Source organism: Aquarana catesbeiana, linkage group LG03 (assembly GCF_042186555.1).
Source record: "Aquarana catesbeiana isolate 2022-GZ linkage group LG03, ASM4218655v1, whole genome shotgun sequence".
Classification (NCBI taxonomy): domain Eukaryota; kingdom Metazoa; phylum Chordata; class Amphibia; order Anura; family Ranidae; genus Aquarana; species Aquarana catesbeiana.
This window is the reverse complement of record NC_133326.1, coordinates 318,067,123-318,088,727: the sequence shown is the minus strand read 5'-3', so window position 1 is coordinate 318,088,727 and position 21,605 is coordinate 318,067,123. Positions and strand designations below refer to the sequence as shown.

General features: G+C 40.8%; 1 protein-coding gene across 3 annotated transcripts in view; it reads left to right on the top strand.

The window, feature by feature from the left end:
* Positions 1-21,605, top strand: part of ANO4 (anoctamin 4) — a 360,013-nt gene that overhangs the window by 313,442 nt on the left and 24,966 nt on the right. For all 3 annotated transcript variants that reach the window (XM_073620380.1, XM_073620381.1, XM_073620383.1), the window contains 4 exons: positions 1,532-1,589; positions 1,721-1,818; positions 3,452-3,594; positions 17,603-17,755. In XM_073620380.1, coding sequence (XP_073476481.1) covers positions 1,532-1,589; positions 1,721-1,818; positions 3,452-3,594; positions 17,603-17,755 — 452 coding nt within the window. The remainder of the gene's footprint in view (positions 1-1,531; positions 1,590-1,720; positions 1,819-3,451; positions 3,595-17,602; positions 17,756-21,605) is intronic.

Below are 21,605 nucleotides of genomic sequence, written 5' to 3'. Positions count from 1 at the left end.
CTAACAACCAGCAAACATGACATGGTGATTTATTAGATGCCAAATATCATATAGCTCTTAGGTATATTTTTGTTAGGAGGTCTAATGTGTCTTATTAGGTGTCTGGACCTTGTAAATTGTAAATCACTGTAAATTATTCTATTTATACATTAAAGTAGCCATATGTTATAACGGTAACTCCATTATAGTAGGAGTTAGGGATTATGAATTAGAGTTGGCTTTGGAAGTTCAGCTTTATGTAAAAAAACAGACTCACAGAGGTGTATTGCCTTAACTGCTCTACAGACTGTTTATGACAGGACACTTTATGACAGGGTCTTATCAGCGGGACAGTGGTTTGTCAAATGTCACCTACTCTGAATACCTAACATAGCGATGAGATTTAAATCTTGACCATTCAATTCAGGAGAAAATGAGGGTGGCACAATGTGTAGTTATACACCCCCATTCCTCCACTGTAAGATTTCATATTTCAGTCTTGGTAAAACCAGCTGATGTACAGGTAGTGGGTGCATATGCATAAACTGCAAATATTAACAATATTATTGATATTATTAATAATAATAACAATAATTAAGGATATATTAGGTAGCAACCATTGAGCTTCCTGTAAAATGGATAATTACATAGAACAGTAAAATGCATATCATAGCTAGCTAAAACTAGTGGAAGTAACCTCAAAAAGTGAAGATTTGATATGTTATAGGTAACATTTAGAAATGTTAACTGTGCTTAAGCAGTATCCCAAAAGAAAAATTTAATTTTGTCTGTAATTCTTCCTCAAATATAGCAATGCACTTCCTAGCATATGAGGGTGCCTAGGTGCTCTCCCGTAGCCCTATAGCTGTATATCTGCAGTGAGAGAGTTAAGGCACTGCTGTCTCCTACTGCTGGTCTCAGGAGAATTGAAGTGAGATGTTGCTACTGTTCTGCTCACTGTTGTTCTTGCTGAAGGTTCTCACATAAGGAAGTAAATGCCTTCCCCACACAGAGACACAGTGCAGAACAAGACATAGTAGGTCAGTAATGGGCACAGAGAGGCCATAAGCAATACTAGTGGCAAGTCCTTTGGCTTTGGCCTCTGCTGGCCTTTTTTGGACACATCTTCCAGAGTTCAGTTTCTCTTTAAGCTCTAAAGTACTGAATGTTATCTATTTACATATCTATGAATATATGTAGGTGGATTTTTTCATGTAGTTTACATTTACTGGTCCCTACAGGTTTTGTAATACACTAAAATATATTCATTGTCATTAAAAAATAAACCAACATGCAGCCTTTTTGGGAAGATCATAACAGAACCACTCATTTTAAATATAAAAGTCTTAGGCTTCTTAGAATCAGGAGTCTGGGCAGCTACCCGGATATCTTGTATCAAATTCCACCCCTGCAGATAATGCTTACCACGATTAATCTGTTGCTTGAAAAGATAATTTGCGATTTACACATCGATACGTTAATTTTAAATAGTTCCATAGAATAAACCTGTATTTCACTATTCAGTTATGCATGTACAATTTTCTCCTTAAAGGTTTACTGGAAGGCCGGGTGCTTATTTAAGGATTATCAACAGATGGAGGCTTGAAGAGGTTAGTGTTTTTACTAAGCTGAGTCTATATATTTACAGTTTAGTGGATGAAATTTGGCATAGCTCATATACTCATTTAAAAACAAAACAAGAAAGCTATGTAAATTATATTCTTTTCCTATGTATCTGTAGTGTCACCCCAGTGGATGCCTTATTGATTTATGCATGCAGATGGGCATAATAATGGCACTGAAGCAAACCTGGAATAACTTTATGGAGCTTGGCTACCCGTAAGTAAATGTAAATAAGTTGCAGCTGTTACACATATATAAATTAAGAATAGTGAACTACAGTACATTACCATATAAGAACCAGATTATTCTTTATTCTAGTGAGATGTGCTTCAAGGTTTCTGGCTTTCTATTTTTTATTGTCAGGGCTTTTTTAGCCAGAACGCGGTGGAACTCTGTCTCGCCACCTCCGGCTCTGGTCCTCTGCTCCCCATTCACCACTCTCACTTCTGTGTTTAGTCGTGAAAGTTTACTTCCCCAGCGGTTCACACAGATCTCTCCCTTTCCTATACTCAGAGCAGGGTAAATAAAGATAGCGGAAACCACGGTGCAGTTATGGGCGGGAAGGGGGCGTCGCATGGTAGGTGGCACCCTCTAAATGATCCTTATCTGTTTCCTGATGGATGCCGACGCCCCTGCTGGATGATCTCCCCACTGGTGAGATAAGAGGAGATCACAGTGTTCAAGAGGTACTAGAGCCAGCTGGGTGCTTCAGCAACAAAAGTAAGACACGTGCTGAACTTTGCATTATATATGTAGCGCAGCCCAAACTCTGCATCGTATACATAGAACAACCCTGAGCAACCATAGACATTGCACTCTGTGCATAATGCAGCTCTGGACCCTGCACTGTGTGTTTTGCTGCCTTTAACCCTGCATTCTATACATAGTGTAGCCCTGAACCCTACCATCTATATATAGCACAGCCTTGAACCCTGTCCTCCCCCCAATCCTGGACCCTGTATGCAATACATAGTGCAGCCCTGAACTCTGCACTCTATGCTTAGCACAGACTCTATACATAGCACAGCCCTGAACCCTATAGTCTATACATAGCACAGTCCTGTACCCTTCACTCTATGCATAGAGCAGCCCTAAACCTTGCACTCTTTACATAGCACAGCCTTGAACCTGGCATTGTATGCATAGCGCAGCCCTGAACCCTCCACATTATTCATACAGCAGCCCTGAACTCTGCACTCTATACATAGCGTAGCCCTGAACTCTGTACTCTATGCATAGTGCAGCCCTGAACTCTGCACAATATGCATAGTGCAGACCTGAACTCTGCACTGTATGCATAGCGCTGCCCTGAACCCTGCACTCTGTGCATAGCACAGCCTTAAACTCTGCATTCTATATATAGTGCAGCCCTGAACCCTGCACTGTATTCATAGTGCAGTCCTGGAGCCTGTGTATATTGCACTCTGGAACTGTACATAGCGCACTCCTGAACCCTGCACTCTGTATGTAGCATACCCCTGAACCCTGCACTCTGTACATAGAACACTCTTGAACCCTGCACTCTGTACATAGCGCACCCCTGAGCCCTGCACTCTGTACATAGCACACTCCTGAACCTTGAACTTTGTACATAGCGCACCCCTGAACCCTGCACCCTGTACATAGTGCACCCCTGGTATTTATTGGCACGTTTAAAACCCACTCCACTCTGCAATTTGGCCTTGCCAACCATGAGGATTTGGGGGTTGGCATGGTTGAGTTCCTGCACCTATTCTTTGAGAAAAAAATGGTTACTGGTTACTGTACTTTGTATTGCCTTAACAAAAGCATATAATGTTGATAATTTAATTTTGATGCAAGTAATCTTTTTTATTTGGTAATAATCTAGCTTGATTCAGAATTGGTGGACTCGTAGAAGATTAAGGCAGGAGCATGGTGCTCATGGGAAAGCTAGCTTTCCACAGTGGGAGAAGGATTATAACTTGCAGCCCATCAATGCTTATGGATTATTTGAAGAATACCTTGAAATGAGTAAGTTTGGTTATTTTTCTATCCATGATGTGGTGGTCTCGTGTTGCAACTCATTATCAAGCCAGCATGTATTTGTAAGATACGATACAAAGACAATCTTGTATTCATGCTACAGTAAAATGTTTTGGTTATCTTTTTGGTCATAATCTAAAGACTGTTTGTAGCACCTCACTTAAAACTTTACAGGATCTATGGGGCCACTCTGTGGTTTACTGACACAGAAACTAATTTATGATACAAACACAAAATGGGAAACATTCTTAAGTGCAAAAACATATATAATAAAGGTGCCTAAAACATAAATTAATATGTAGTAAATGCCTCCTTTATTTATATATATGTATTTATATATATATATATATATATATATATATATATATAAAAAGAGTATATCATTCTAAAATCTAAATCATAAAAGGACTATTACAAATTACAAATCGCCTTTAAACATGCTCATGTTGAATCATAGTTACTGTATTAGGATTCTGAAGTGTCAAAAGCAGATGATTTAGGAAGAATATTGAAAAAAGAAAGTGTTGAATGAATTTATTTTTGCGCTGTATCAGAAAAAAAATGTCTTTTTTTAAGAAATACTTTTTTCTGTGGTGTTGTAGCACACTAGCAGGGTTACTTTCGGACCCCAGCAAGTTATACACCACAGTCTGCAGTCAGTAATAGGAAATCCTTCTAATTACTTACTGGGACAGGGATAGGACAGGGTGGTAAACACTGCAGGCTGTGGACTATCAGCAAATACAGGTTTTTTTCCAAAGATTAGAGGAAGTACTGAAACTTTAATCCCAGTGTGGCACCACCTTACCAAGGTAGGTGACACCTACATGTTTAGTAAATCAGCTCCTTGGTCTTTCATTTTAAACACTTGTAATGACCCAGATGATAAATAGATTGAAACTGAAAGTAAAAAAAATAAAGGTTAGGTGCAGATATTGAACTGCTACATGATGGCTGCTGCATTGGAAAAGTTCTGTAATTTCCATTTGGAGGTAGTGGATTGGTTTATAAAAAAAATCTCAGTGTTTGGTTTCCTCTCAGCCCAGAAGTGTGCACATCCTTCCCCTTCCCCATGCAAAACACCCAATGTGAGCTTTGAACCCAAAGGCTGGAGGACTGACTGAGATATGCAAGCTACACAAGGGAGTAGAGATATCACCACTAGTGGGAGGAAATGAGAGAGAACCCAGAACCTACAGCCTCTACCTCCTCTCTGCATGTCCCTGCTAGAGATGAGCGAATGTGTCTGTCGAGTCAGAAAACTATTAAGTTAAAATTAAGTAAAATCAGAACCCTGTTGAAGTCTATGGGTGCTGAATCTTGAAAAGCAAATATGCTCATTCAGGCAAGTGGTTGTGAAACAATGTGAATAGGAAGCTATGGCACTGGCATGAAAAACATACCAATGGCAAAACAAATGTCTAAAAATACAATATAGTGGAAATAGGGTGAGAAAAACCCCAATTCTTTTGAATACATACTTGGGAGATGCTGTGTGTGGTGTTACAAAACATAGAATTCTCACTGACAATGTTAGCTACACAGTATTCTGGCATCACATGTTTTTCATGTGTAATACAGGAGATTTTTCTTCATTATACACTATTGCTTGGCTTAAATACAACCGCAGCAACACACCAATCTGATTCACTTCAACTTGAAAAAAAAGGCTTTTTTAGTTAGTTTTTGCTGTGACACCTGGTTTTTATATCCAGTGGTAATAGACTTGAATTAAACAGTGGAAGAAGCAGCCACAACAGATCTTAAAGCTATTGGAAAGTGCACTCTTCAAAAAATAAGGCTAAAATATAGGTCTCTTCAACTTCATGCCAATTGGGCAGTGGCACAACAGTTTCACAGTATATTATAGTTTGTGAGCTTTTACAGTACCCCATCGTATTGTCTAAAAAGCTTACTAAAATGTCAACACTGAGTGCACAAAAACACTTCAGGACCACACCCCACATTCTGAAAGCAAGGCAGTTTTTATCTTGAAATCAAACTTAGCCAAAGATATTGTAGAGTCAATGCATAGAATTTAAGCAGCTTTATTAGGCCACAATTTAAGAGGGAGAAATAAGGCAGGTTTAATTATGAAATGAAAAGAGTGTATGATTGCAGAGACAATAGCAATAAATATTGTACATTTGCTGGAAAGTATGTAAGCATTATGTCGGCAGGTAGAGTTAGATTGCCTGCCACTAGATGGCTCTGTTACCAGTATAGTATGGTAAAGGGGTGCTAAGTCCAGTTTTAGAAAAGTTCTTCCTTAGTGATGTTATGGGGGTAGTCAGTGCCTATAGAAATGCCAGTATAGGAGGGGGAGAGTTGAGTTGAGGCATGGAAGCCAAACACCACAGAGCAGTCGGGATGTTTTAGCTACTGTCTTAAAGAGCCCTTTGCAGGACTGAAGTCCCAGAGGAGGTGGTACAGAACTCAGTAGGAATAGCTGTAGTCACCCTGTCTCGCCTGACCTTCTTCTGCAGGTTTTGTAGTGGGGTGCATAAGGCCTTGGAGGCCAGGCCAGAGTCCTCTGATGTGAGTACTGGTGACACCTGGGAATGAGTGGGCCTGGGAGCTTGCCCAGATGGGCAGAGGTATGGAAGGAACATTGGGAGAGACTGGCATACTAACAAACCCTGATCCTGCTTGGTGAAGGGAGCTGAATGCTGTGGACTTAGAATACATGGGGAAAGTAGTCTGAACTCTGTGGTGCCCCCAAGGAGAGGAGGTGCAAAGGGAAGACAGCTTGTGAATTATGTGTTTACCTTTTGCAGAGAAATGACAGCTACAGAATATCTACTATTGTATGTGGCATTCTGCACTGAAGAATTTTAACAGTATGTCAAATATGATGTCAGATATCACTACAATCTTTGTGAAGTTACAGTAAAGTGTAGAAAATGCATTTTTTGTGTGTGCATTCTTGTATTGGTAAATATTAAGGCCTACAGCCGGGGATATCGAGAGCAGGCCTATGGACAGGAGTATGACACAATATGGTAGAGGGTTCCACCAACAACAGGTGGAAGCTATCTACTTGTAAAATAAGTGTAATGGCTAGTGCACTACTCAGAAAAAGGAAAAAGTAATAAAAAAAGTCATACAATCATGTACTCACTGCATTTGGTGTAGGCAGGCAACTCACAGTTGGGGAAGGTGGTCATCTCTGGAACAAATTGGAGTATGCAGAGGTCAGAAGGCAAGTGGCTGGTATAGCATGCAGAACTTGGCAGACAGGCGGCTGGAACTGTGCTGAGATCAGCAAGGAAGCTGCTGGTTTAAAAAACCTCTAGGAGGACTGCAGAGTGGAACACAACCTACATGGCTCCTTTCTGACTTCCATTTACTTGTGGCAAGAGGCTGGTGTAATATGCAGCGCTTAGCGGGCAAGCGGCTCCAGCTGCTGGTAGGATGTTAGGAAGCTGACACCCATCTTCCCCCCTCCCTCACATCATACCTCCACATACAGTAAACCCCCATGTTCACCACTGCATCTAACCTGCTCTCACTATCTCTCCCACAAGCCTCCACTTCATTTGACACTACACTAATGCCTACCTATGCACTTGCTCAGACTACACCGATGCACACACCAGCACTCACCACCACTATTCCAATGCACACTTCTGTGTTATCCACCACTGTAGTGATGTAGTGACTCTTCCAGATTCAGCCTGCTTAGCAATGGGCACACTTTTGATAGTGTAAAACACAAAATTAAGGGAAAAAACACAGGCACATAGTTGCATAGTTAGTCAGGTTGAAAAAAGACACAAGGCACAATGAGATAAATATCTAATCTAACAATTGGACAATAAGACATGGGTGTGTATATTACTTTTAAATTTGTTAATACAACATGCTTGGGAGATTGAATTTCTGATTGATGTATACATTATTGTTCGCTGAATGATTATTTTAGGCCTCATGCACGCTGGATATTTTTACAGCTGTTCCTAAGGGCGTCTGGGAGTTTTTTCCTTTAAACTCCCCTGCATGTTAGCCTATCTGTCCATGCACACATAGGCATTTAGCAGTGTTTGGTGGCAGAAAAAAACCCCCACTGCCAATGCATTCAGGAGCAGCAGAGTTTTGGCAGAAAAAAAACCCTTGACCCTGCTAAACGCTGGTAAACACGCAGGCCCGGATTTACTCCCTTTGCCGCCCCAAGGCCGGGTCCTTCAATGCCCCCCCCCCCACACACACACACACACACAACCATTTTCGTCCTTTATCAATGACTGCTACAATAGATCAATTAAAAACATATCTCCACACATGAGAACACTGAAAATAACTGGCTTTAATTGAACAGACTGAAAATACTCTGTAATGCAGAAAATGTCTATAATAATAATAATAATAATACAGTGCACAGTGCAAATCCTAACCAGTACTGCATTTTTTATGATAAATAATAATGATAATAATAGAGATCAGATCCCAGGCAGCATTGCAGGACAGTCCAGCTGTTTTGCACTAAGCCACAAACACACTGACAGCCCTGATCTGTGCCCCTATTGTCACACTCCACAAAACAGCTGGGCTGACAGTCTACAGCACTATGACATCACAATGCCTAATAACAAAAAGTAAAAAAATAAAATCTCCAACACAATGCACCTACAAACTACACACTACTGCACAACGTTGCATAGAACGCAAAACAAAACCCAAAAGCAACACATGAAGGAATTTCAAAGGGTGCAAAGCAATACATAAATTGCAACACACAAACACACACAAAAAAAACTCCTGCACCCCCCAGCTCCCCCCTCTCCCTTCTCCTGCCAAAACTCTGCAGCCTAGATCTGGCGATTAGCAGCAAATGATGGCAGAAAAATGCATGAAAATGGAGGCAGGAGTGAGCTCTGGGCTGGTGTCACACAGCTCAGTCAGTTTTGATGACTCGTGGGCAGTCCTCTAGCGCTCTCTATATCAAAAGCCAGGAATGTAGTTTCACAAGACTTGGAACGTTTCAATAAAGGGAAGGATAGAGAGAAAAAAAATGTCTCTCGTCAACTTTTAGGTAAGTTTAGTTTTTGCACAGATTGGGCTTTTTGTGGGTGCCAGAGATGGTGCAGGGGAGCTACCTGGTGCTCCACAGGGACTGGCACAGGGCACAAAGCTCACTGCTTTGCCTGAGAAGCTTCCTCTGGAGTTCAGGAAAATAGAAGCACATATACTGTATCCCTTTTTTGCAAGCCTTGCCTGCCTGGGCAGAGGGGGGAAGAAGGTGCAGCCTTGCTGCCAGAAGGGATCAGCTCTGGGGGAGGCTGTGCTGCCTGCCAGGGGGGCTGCAAGGAAAGAAAAGGAACCTACTTTTGGCCAGTTTCCTCGCCCTCGCCTTGGATCTCATCTTGTCAGGTGGTGGGTTCCTCTTCTCCTCCTTGAGCCCAGAAGCAAGGAACACACTATCTTCATCTCAGCAGCATTGTCAGTTCGGAGACCTTTGCACATGCGCACAGAGCACTCAATCTGACGCCCTCGCCAGCAGGGGAGGGCTGGCAGCCTTAGGCCTTGGGGGCAAGTCCAGTCAAGTGGCCCATTAAAACCTTGCTGATCAGCTGCCGTCGTTATACGGCAGCAAGTTAGCTCCCCGGCGCCCGCGGCATGACGCTGGAGCCGATGTGTGTGGCCAGCGGCCGCGATATCTGCCGGTGACCAGCGATCGCTCCTGAGAGAGACAGAACGGGGATCTGTCAATGTAAACAGACATCCCCATTCTGACAGGGGAGTTAGAGAGAGAGAGAGATCTGCTGTTCCTAGTGATCAGGAACAGCGATCTCTCACTACTCCCAGTCACTACACTGCCCCCCCACAGTTAGAAACACCTCCCTATGGAACATTTAACCCCTTGATCACCCCCTAGTGTTAACCCGTTTCCTGCCAGTGACATTTATACAGTAATCAGTGGCTATTTTTAGCTCTGATCGCTGTATAAATGTCACTGGTCCCAAAAAAGTGTCAAGTGTCCGATCTGTCTGCCGCAATGTCGCAGTCCTGCTAAAAATAGCTGATCACTGCCATTACTAGAAAAAAATAAAAATAATAAAAATGTCAAATCTATTCCCTATTTTGTAGATGCAGACGCTATAACTTTTTTTTTTTTTTTTTTACCAAAAATATTTTTAAAAAATACATATTGGCCTAGACTGATGAAGAAATACATATATATATTTTGGAATATTTATTATATTAAAAAAGTTAAAAGAATTGGTTGTTTTTTTTCAAAATTTCGCTCTTTTTTTGTTTGTAGCGCAAAAAATAAAAACCGTGACCAAATACCACCAAAAGAGAGCTCCATTTGTAGGGAAAAAAAGAAGTCAATTTTGTTTGGGTACAAAATCACACGACTGCGCAATTGTCAGTTAAAGCGATGCAGTGCCGTATCGCAAAAAATGGCCTGGTCAGGAAGGGGGTAAATCCTTCCGGGGCTGAAGTGGTTAAACCACCGAATCAGCTCACCACCATCAGTGCCCATCAATGCAGCCTCACCAGTGCAGCCTGATCTGTGTGCATCAGTGCAGCCTCACTAGTGCAGGCAGTGCTCATAAGTGCAGCCTGATCAGTGCCCATCCATGCCTCCTCCCCATTGCAGACAGTGCCCATCAGTGCCTTCTGATCAGTGCCGCCTCACCCATGCAGACAGTGCCCATAAGTGCAGCCTAATCAGTGCCGCCTGCCTCACCAGTGCCCATCATCAGTGCAGCCTGATCAGTGCCCATGGAATGTGGGGGGTCAGCTGGGGGTGTGTCAGGGCCTGTGTTACAGCTAGGTACTTACTCTCCTAAATCTCAGTCACTTCTCGTCTCTACCTCTCCTCAAGCCAGCGCCCGGTCCCAACTCACAACTTCTCAGGTCACGTGTGACGTGCTGGCTGCCTCTGAGGCTCCTGGGAGGTGGGAGTTGTCTGTTGCGCTGCTGAATTCCTCCCACTGCCAGGAACTTCAGTGAGGCCAGACTACAACTCCCAGAGTGCAGCGCATACAGTCACACGCCCCCGGCCCAGCCCGCCCCTGCTTGCCAGGACTAAGAAAGTTTGCAGGGGCTATGTTAGTGCTGCCCCGAGGCCTGGCCTCAGTGGCCTTGTGAGGAATCCGGCCCTGTAAACACGTCTAAGCGCACCTAAACGCTGGGCGCGTTTAGCACTTCAGCATTTATTTATTTTAATAGCCAGAATAAATAAAAATGCTGGCCAATGAAATAAATAAACACCCACACACCAAACACTGCTAAACTCTGCTAAACTGGTTTGAAAAAAAATGTGGCTTAGGTCAGTTGTTAATGCTATTTTTCTCTTGTTGGAAAAACAGAGTTTTACAAAAAAACTGTGTGCATGAGGCCTTACTGTCCCTTCACCCCTAGCTGCTCTGTTTAACTACTAGTAATCACCACTCAGTAACAGACCCTAAGGCTGGCCATACACGGTGCAAATTTCTTTTCCGTGGGTTGCAGGAAAGAGATTTCCCCAACAACACAGACAGTGCTGACAGGGGAATCAGCCGTCCCCACTGGGAGAAGACAGTGAACAGTGGTGGTGCGTCCATTAAGCACTTCAATACAGTGCATTTTCACTCCCTCCTGCCCAAGCCAATTTTCAGCTTTCAGCACTGTCGCACTTTGAATAACAATTACGCGGTCATGCAACACTGTACCCAAATGAAATTTTTATAATTTTTTCCCCACAAATAGAGCTTTCTTTTGGTGGTATTTGATCACCCCTGCAGTTTATGTTTCTTGCGCTATAAACAAAACAAGAGTGACAAGTTTGAAAAAAAGACAATATTTTTTACTTTTTGCTATAATAAATACCCACATTTTTTTTTTAAAACAAATTTTTTCCTCAGTTTAGGCCGATACGTATTCTTCTACATATTTTTGGTAAAAAATATCGCAATAAGCGTATATTTATTGGTTTGCACAATAGTTATAGCGTCTACAAAAAAAGGTGATAGATTTTTAGCATTTTTATTTATTTATTTATTTTACCAGTAATGGCGTCGATCTGCGATTTTTATCATGACTGCGATATTGCGGCAGACACATCGGACACTTTTGACACATTTTTGGGACCAATCACATTTATACAGCGATCAGTGCTATAAAAATGCATTGATTACTGTATAAACGTGACTGGCAATGAAGGCCGCCAGGCACGAGCCCCCTGGAGGGCCTGGAAGGCCGTCACGTCATATGACGGCGGCCCAGTATAACAGCTGCACCATCCCGCCGTCATGGCGGTGGGCAGGCAGCAAGTGGTTAAGGGTGCACAGGCGCTGCCCCCTCTCTCCAGCCACCCCCTCTGTACACTATGGATAGATTCATGCACAGTTGGCTGCATTTGATGAGCACAGAGGCTGCATATGATGGGCACAATTGGCTTCATTTACTGGGCACAGAGTCTGTATATGATGGGCACAGTTGGCTTCATTTGCTGGGCACAGAGTCTGCATATGATGGGCACAGTTAGCTGCATTTGCTGGGCACAGAGTCTGCATATGATGGGCACAGTTGGCTGCATTTGCTGAGCACAGAGTCTGCAAATGATGGGCACAGTGGCTGCATATTATGGGCACAGTTGGCTGCATATGATGGGCACAGTGGCTGCATATGATGGGCAGAGTAGCTGCATGCATTGCATGAATCTATCCACGGCCGCTGTAGCCACCGCCTATTAAGGGGTCCGGACACTTTTCGGGCGCCCAGAGCCTGAATTACAGTGGCGGGGGGGTGTTTTTGCTTTGCTAACACAGAACCACCTCTCAGCCATTCAGGAGGTGCGGATGTAATACAGGGCACCTGATTGGCTGAAGGCAGAGGCGATCCCATTGGCCGCCTAGCAAAACAGGAAGACACGCACGGAGGACACAGCATCCATCGCCATGCTACCTGTTCCACAGCTCCCTGCCTGACCCACCACCACGATGGGTTACGTGCCGGGCAGACAGCGGGGGGGGGGCACAGTTGCTGCTTATTATGGGCACAAAGGCTGCAATTGATGGAGCACAGTTGGCTGCATTTGCGGGGCACAGTGGCTGCATATTATGGGCACAGAGGCTGCAATTGATGGGGCACAGTTGGCTGCATTTGATGAGCACAGAGGCTGCATATGATGGGCACAGTTGGCTGCATTTGCTGGGCACAGAGTCTGCATATGATGGGCACAGTTGGCTGCATTTGCTGGGCACAGAGTCTGCATATGATGGACACAGTAGCTGCATATGCTGGGCACAGTTGGCTGCATATGATGGGCACAGTGGCTGCATATGATGGGCACAGTGGCTGCATATGATGGGCAGAGTAGCTGCATATGATGGGCACAGTGGCTGCATATGATGGGTACAGTGGCTGCATATGGTGGGCACAGTGGCTGCATTTGATGGCACAGTGGCTGCGTATGATGGGAACAGTGGCTGCATATTAGAAAAAAAGTGGGAGAGAAAGTAGACCAAGGGCCCGTACAGGATTCTTCAAAAAGGAACAAACTGGAAATAGCAAGAAATAAACAGTAATCTTTATTGAAAACAATTCCACCAAAATATCATTCACAAAAAAGAAAAATACCTCCACCACATAAATATAAAATATGATAACGTTATCAAGACACAGATGGCCACAACAAACAAACATTCATTCATTCAACCCTTATTCAAATCATATACCAGCCACTTTCTCTCTCCCCCTTTTTTCTAATATGCTAATTTGATTCAGAGGAACACACCTAATCACTAACTTGTACGTATTTAGATGAATGTTTTTTGTTTGTGGGCTGTGGAAGTGCTACTTTTTATTATTGATACATTTAAACTCTTCCCCGCCCAGACAACCTTACTAGGGTGGGACTCCTGGACAACCTTTTGTTTTTTGTCACACTGGCTTCATATGATGGGCACAGTGAGGCTGCAATTGATATTTTTGTTTCAGCATTTTATCAGAGTTTTTCAGAGTTTGTTTGCGCCCCCCAAAAAATTTTGAGCACCAGTCGCCACTGACAGTGAATATTGCTAGTGGATATAGCAGTCGCTAGCAATAATTGCAACAGAATCCAGCAGGCTGGTTGTACTCATGTTGATCGATCGTTCAACTTGGTCCATTCAGCCTGCCCATTAATGGTTTAAATCTCGGACGGTTCCTGCTGAACTGGCCGAGATTTGAACATGTATAGCTAGCCCAAACCTGACCCTATCTAACCCTACTAGGCCATTGTGATAGTGCTAATCATCTGGCAAAATAAATAAAGTTCAATTCATTGTGGAAAGCATACAACAGGGTTAGAACCCCTGATGGATTTTTACTGCTATATGGGCTCTGGTAGAGAGATTTACCCCCACTTCCAGTCCTGCCAACAAAGCTTTCTATTAGCAACACAGATAGAAATGAAAATGTGTTTTTTTAGTAGAGTAAGGGAAGGGGAAAACCCCGATTTATATGTCTGTATACCTATTACAGATTTTCCCTCACTTCCTGTCTGGTGAAACTGTTGTCACTATGACAGAAAGTGGGGAACATCTCTCTAACAAAGCCATAGATAGCTGTGAAAATCTTTCAGATGATCTAATGCTTACAAACTCTATTCAAAACAGAAAAAAATTGTCTTGATATACAGTTTAAAAATTACTAATAGTTTGTGGTCAACACTAGTGATTAGCAAATGCTCTGTTTATGTGTAGGATGAATTGATGATGATTATATTTACTGCATGGGATGTAATGTCACCCACAATGCACACTATGACTGTGTCTTCGGTAAATGAAGGAGTCATCAGTCATAAGGAGTATAGGGAAGCATGCTAATGGAACCACAAATGGTTCAGTTATTGGTACATCTGGCAAAACGCCACTGAACTGCTGCAAAGCTACTAATTGCTTTCTGGACTCTTTTTCTGCCACTTGAAAAATAAGAGCAAAATAAAGTGGTTTTCAGGAGATGGCTAAATCCCCTAAGTAATGCTTGAAGCAGCACTGCTGTGTTTATTATCCCTTCATCATCCTGCCAAATAATTCATACACGTAATGCAATTTTTTTCTATTACCACTTTTATTGCTAGGAAGTACGTGGTTTTTTAACTGTTAATGAAAACTATTTTTTAGGGAAATTAACATGACAACCCTGTTCTTGAGCCCCACAGCAGATTCACCCACTCTAGAAAATCCTGTTTCACCCTAATTCCTGAGTAAAACGTTGGATTGCGAGCATAATTCGTTCCAGAAACATGCTTGTAATCCAAATCACTTTTATATCAAAGCGAATTTCCCCATAAGAAATAATGAAAACTCAGATGATTCATTCCACAACCATTTATTCATAAGTCTTTCAGTTTATAGTCCATATAAAAAGATTATAACAATGTGATAGGTTGTGTAACCATAAAATATCCATCCACAAATGGAAGCCTCCACAAGGGGATTAGAAGAAAAATCCAGCAGGAGCTCCAGAGTATAAAAGAGAAGAGAGGCGCCTCTAAGTGTAGCAATATGGTTACATTTAATGAAGGTACAACATTTAACAACTCACGTTTGATGATTAAAACAGGCACATCTAAGTATGCAGGCATCTGGGGTAAAGCTGTCCACATAGACTGTCCCCCGCACCGCTGGCTCTCACCGCTGTCAGTCTACAATTGTGACCGGGAAGACTACCCTGCAGTAGAGCGATCTGAAAGCGAGGCTGGAAGTGCTCGTGGAGCGCAGCGTGGAAGGGATGACGTCGATGTGGACAGCTTTACCCCAGATGCCTGCATACTAAAATGTGTCTGTTTTAAACATCAACCATGATGAGGTGCAGCGCCACCTACAGATAAAATGTGGCATTTATTATACACGTGGTTATAGCTTTGTTTTGGAATCTATGTGGGCTATTTACGAAAGGCAAATCCACTTTGCACTGCAAGTGCAAACTACAAGTGCAAAGTGCACTTGAATTTGCACTGAAAGTGCACTTGGAAGTGCAGTCGCTCCAAATCTGAGGGGTCCAGAGGGATCCAATCATGTGCAAGCTAAAATGCTGTTTTTTATTTTCCTTGCATGTCCCCCTTGGATCTACAGCAACTGCACTTTCAGTGCAATTTCAAGTGCACTTTGCACTTGTAGTTTGCACTTGTAGTGCAAAGTGGATTTGCCTTTAGTAAATAACCCCCACTGTCTGATATACCATAAGCCTATTGGTGAAACCATAGGACTGGTGGCTAAAATTTTTCCAGGACCTAGCTGTAACAATGTATTTTTTAACAAATTCCTTTATATGCAGATCAAAGGAGTTTCCCTTGAACTGTGCATAATGCCAGTTGAAGCAAATAAAAACCATAACTGTTTAACCGCATATTAACCCAGAATTACCCTTTATCATCCTTAATTAGCTTCTTCCTCCCCTTCTGCTCTTAGATATTATTTTACATTTTTTATCATTTATATTTAAATTTGCTTTCAATCTCACTATTTATTTTTTTCACTTGATTTTGTAGCAATGTATTAAAATATGCACAAATAAAGGCTTCATTTTTATTAGTAATTAACTTTCCTATGCTCTGTACCAGAAACATAATTTTATTATAAATGGATGAAATGTTATTTGTTTTCTATGCCATCCATAGACAAGATAATTTTTTTCTTATTTGACCAGTATTAATTTTAAAGCAACAAGTGCTTTTGTAGACTAAAAAGTGTTTAATTCTTTAAAACTTTAAAAGTTTCATTAAAAACTAAAAACCAAAAGTTTAACTCCTTATTTTGCTAAACAGTATTTAGAAAATGAAGTCTTTTTTCAAATGTATTACTTCATTATCTTAAAGTGGCTGTAAAAAATAAATTAAAAAAAATAACAAACATGTCTATGCTTACCTGCCCCAAACCTCCTCTTCTTGGGTCCCCCACTGGCGCTCCCGGCTCCTCATCTCTGGCTAGTGCCCCCAGTAGGAAACTGCTTCCCATGCAGGCTTGCTCCCAAGCTCCACTGCTGCGTCCATTGACACAGACAGCGGGACTCGGCCCCACTCCTTAGTCACTGGCTTTGATTACAAGCAGTGGGAGCCAATGGCTCCCTCTGCCTCAGTAAAGCCTTTGAAACCGGTAAGTGAGGGGAGAGAAGAGCTGCAGACATGCAGAGTGCTGGATCTAATGAAAGATTAGGTAAGTATAAGGGGGGGGTGAGGGGCCAATGCCTAAACATTTTTTTTTCTTAATGCCAAGAATACATTAGGGTAAAAAATGTTTAGGGCTTAGAACCACTTTAAGTTATGACAAAGTTATTGATGAATCAGTGAGCCCATAGCTAATATGTAAAAATTACTCTTCATAGGAGAATAAATGTCCCCCCTGCCTGTTAGTGGGTATAGTGATTTGAGTCGAACATACTGTACGCAGCTCAGATTACATTTATGGCCCGCTCTGTGTGCCACAGCAAAATGACTCCTGTGCGCATGCACAAGAGTGACGTCACTGCAGCCCGGTCATTCCAGCGGCCGAAGATACGAAACCCGGAAAGAAGACCAGGCGAAAATGGAAGGGCCGGAGGAGCCATGACAGTGCTGTACTGAAGGGCTCTGTTGCATGTAAGTCTGTCATAATGTGCTAGTTTGCAGTGCATACTAGTACACACCTGGTTCACACTAGAGCGCAGTGCTGGAAACCAGCGATTTGTTTGCGTATGCCAAAGTGCGTTCAAAACGCTCTGCCCTTGCAATCTGCAGCGGGTGTCAATGCAATGTTAGTAATGCCCTCAACTCTTGTTCTGGTACAGCTCTAAAATTTTGAATTTCCCATTGCTTTCTGTTTCAGTGACAATGATCACCAGGACAAAAGAAAGGGTGAACACAGGCAGCAGGGGTTCTGAATTTTCCCTACTCTATCCGAAACTAAAAAAAAAAAAAAAAAATGTTTTGGCTTTACACTCACTTTACTTTTCCCCATGATCAGAATAACCTAGCAATCCTTTGGCTTTAGGAGACTATATTATGCAGTGACTTGATACTAATATTTACCTCTTTCCCTTACAGTTCTTCAGTTTGGCTTCACAACTATATTTGTTGCTGCTTTTCCGCTTGCACCACTCCTTGCCTTACTTAACAATATTATTGAAATCCGCCTTGATGCTTACAAATTTATCACTCAGTGGAGAAGACCCTTAGCATCACGAGCCAAGGACATAGGTGAGGGCATCTGGCCTAATTTGTTTTGAGTGAGTCTAAGCATGTACCATATGGTTTAATACAGACTGTAGTATGCCTGCCTTGGCGCATCTGTCTGCATTCCATAGTATCCATCCCCTCCAAAAGCCCCCTTAGTTTAATAGGAAGTCAGCAATTTAGTGGAATGTGCTAAATTTACTATGCTTACTCTAGATAAATGTATACATGTAAATAACCTTTTGATATGCCTGTACAGTATACTTTTATGTTGCCATAAAAGTATACTGTAACTTCTCCTAATTTAAGCCTAATTAATATTAAGGCAGAAAGAATGGTGATGTTCCTAAAACCTCGGCAACCAGAGATCAGGTTTCATTAATTAATTCACTCTAGCGCCTGAGTCCTCATGGGTTACTGCACAGTGTTTCTCTTTGCAAAAATTATCACCCAATAATATAATTTTCTGGAAATTAGTTTCTTCATTTTGTATTAAATTGGGTTTTTGGTGTTTTGTTAAAAGAAATAACAAAGCTTCCTCTGATAGAGTTGGATTGTTCTAGACATGTGCATGATGATAAAATTTATTTAGTTTCAATTCGTTAATCTAGTTATTTAGTTTCATTAAATTCGGTTGATTTGTTTCATTCATATTTGAGATTCGTTTTCGGAATTTGTATTCAGAATTTTTCGAATTTTCGTTGAATTTACCAATTTTTTTCGATTTTACATAGTTACTTAGTTGGTGAGGTTGAAAAAAGACACAAGTCCATCAAGTCCAACCTATTTGAAACGTTCGAATAGATACATTTTGAATCGGCCAAATCTAAAACTCTAGATTTTATTTATTTATTTATTTATTTTATTCAAATGTGGCAAAGTGAACAAACAAAAGAAAAATCTTCATCAAATGATTACAATGACTCTTTAAATTTCCATTGGCTTAACTAAAACAGCATTGTTTCGAAATGGTACTCTAATAAAACACACAGTGTTTGATTTCAGCAATAAGTGTACAGTCAGAATTTCGGACAAATTTTGTTTCGTTATTCAGAGCATTCAGTAAAATTTGTTTAAATTGTAATTCGGGTATTCGGATATATCCGAATAACGAAAAATTTGTTTGAATATTCATTCGGAACAAAACGAACTGCACATGTCAAGATTGTTCTGTGTCATCGAACAGTGCCTTCAGTGGCTCAGGGGATCTATTATTCAGTGCTCAGTTAATGGTCCTATGCATTTGGTAAAGCACTTTAGAATATTTTGTATGAAATATACATATAGAATTATTGTGAAAGAACTTGTTGAAATGGTGAAGCAGATTGGTTTACATGAACAACAAGGAAAGTTTGGATACATGATCCATATTTTTAAATTTAGTTAATGTCACATGATATAAATACAATATAAAAATGTATACTGATTGACACAAGATTGTATATTTTATATACTTCAATAAACAAAAAACGTTTGTAAACAAGAAAAAAAGAAAATGTATACCGATAAACACATCAGAGATTTATATAGAAACATGTGGAAAGGATGTAGTGTAAAAAAGTGTACATGGTTACATAGGTACACGGGTACAGGCTATACGCTGACATGTTTCGGCTAAGAAGCTTTAAAAAAGGTTTATATGGTCATATACACCTTTGTAACTATTCTTGTATTTTATAATAGGCGGTACATCATTCTGATTACCGTCGCTTTAATTGTATATTGTTGGGTTATTATTTAACCCCTTATTATATGGGCACTTAATTTTTTACTTTCATAGAAGTGGTATGCTATCATGAATTCTCGCCTTTAAAGACTGGGCTTCTTCGAAAGCCTTGGGCCTTAGATTGTCCACTGGAACCACTAGTTCTATTCTTGGTCAAATGATTACTATGAGAACAATCATGGTTGTTACAGAAAATGTTGTTTTAGGCTGTCCACAAACCCTACCATTGAATTGTACAATCTCCCTTAGAATTTCCAACTACTATATAGTGCAAGTGCTTAGGTGATAGGGATATAAATGGAAGGAATTATTTAGGTACACTCTCACACAGCATAATTCAATAGCTGATCTAGGAAACTGTACAGAGCTTGTACAATAAGATTGTGGTGTGTGTAGCAAGCTTCAGAGTAAATCGTTTATCTGCTTGCTGTCTGTAAAAGTAAAAAAGAATTACTTTGTTCAAACATTAAATAAAACTTGCATTGAGATAAACTAGGCTGCAACTTCTGACCTGTTAGTTGATGGGTCACCATGACTATTATTTCCTATTTTCTAGTCTAGAAAAGGTATGTATCAAGTGAAACCAGAGTAAATTTAAACGTATCTGCATACTTCTCCTGAGTCATTGATGCAGAAACTAACAAAGCTATTGGATTAGCATGACAGTCGTGTTACTAGCACATCCTTCTTTCTCAAAATACTAGTTCCCTCTAGAATTTTTTTTAGCCATGTAGTGTTTTGGTGCCCAGAGATATAAAAGATGTTCAGCACAGTTCAGCAGATCTGACAACAATATCACATCTAAGCAGAAACCAAGAGGAGTTATTCCATGTATGCACAGATTCAGCTTGTATATGAGCAAGTGTTTACAAAGAATTTGCTAAGTTTTTAGCAAGATTTGGGCAGCTTTCTTGAAACGAGCTGGGATTATGCACGCTTTTACATATTCAGAACAAGCAGTAAAAAACACTTTAAAACAAGCCTACATTTACCTTTGTATCTATAGGCATTGTGGAAATATTTTTTTTTTTCAAATTTCACAACAAAGGCATTAAAACTCTGTCTTGTTTTCGGTGAGAGCAGATATTGGCAGTTTACCAGTCCTCTAAAACAAACAGCAGATGTTTCTAAGCTAACCATAAAAAAACAACTTTAGAGTCTTTATTGTGATCTTTGAGGATAAGTGAAAACAAATTCCTTCACAATACAAACAGCTAGAGAGGTGGGTGAGGGCTTGTTTAAAGCTCTTAAGAATATGTAAATAGTTTGATGCCCATAGTCTGGGCACAGATGCACTTTAAAGCACCCTTTACCTCCAATTTGGGGATGTTAAATATAGATCTTAATTGAAGTACAGGTTGTCGCTTTAAACAAGCATAATGGTGGCTTTAGAATACTTTCAGAAAGCTTTAACAATACTTGAAACTTGTTGACTGCCTGCTCCTAGCAGCTTGTATAAAGTGACAGCCAGCAGCAGATATGTGTTTAATATCCCCAAACTGGAGCTGATGGAGCTGGAGTTGATGAGGCAAAACTGCTCAGAACATCATGAAAGCTTTACAACCGCTTTGTAAAAGTTTTTTTATACACACTGTTATAAACGTTGAAGGCTATATTTACAAGCTATATAGAAAGAGGTATTGGTTGGATTAAAAAAGTTTGATTGATATTGCTTTCCCTGGTGCTTGCCCGTGTTTACTCCAGCTTTCCTGTATCTCTGGACAGCACAGTAAAGGCAGGAATGCTCGGATAAGCCAAGTGTTCCTGTTTATGCTGAAACCTGCTTCCACAGGATAACAGCTGGTGTGAATCAACACATTGCATTATAATGGATTACAATTAGTCAATTAACTTTATAGGTAGAGCTTTCATTAGTGAATCGGGTTAATAATATTTGGTGGAATCAATAAACTCTTGGAACATGTGTTAGCTATTTACTAGTTCATTTTCTTTTAATTACCTGGGTTCATTTGATTAGTCAGTCAATTTAATGAATACATTAAATAATTTGGTTAATACCATTTAATTAAGTTTATTGACCACTTAGATTTGCTTACTGGTAAATTACTGGATTATAATAGTCAAATTGATTGGTAAAAATGTTACCAAATTTAATAAAGTAAGTGTAGTATTGTGCTTCATAAACTG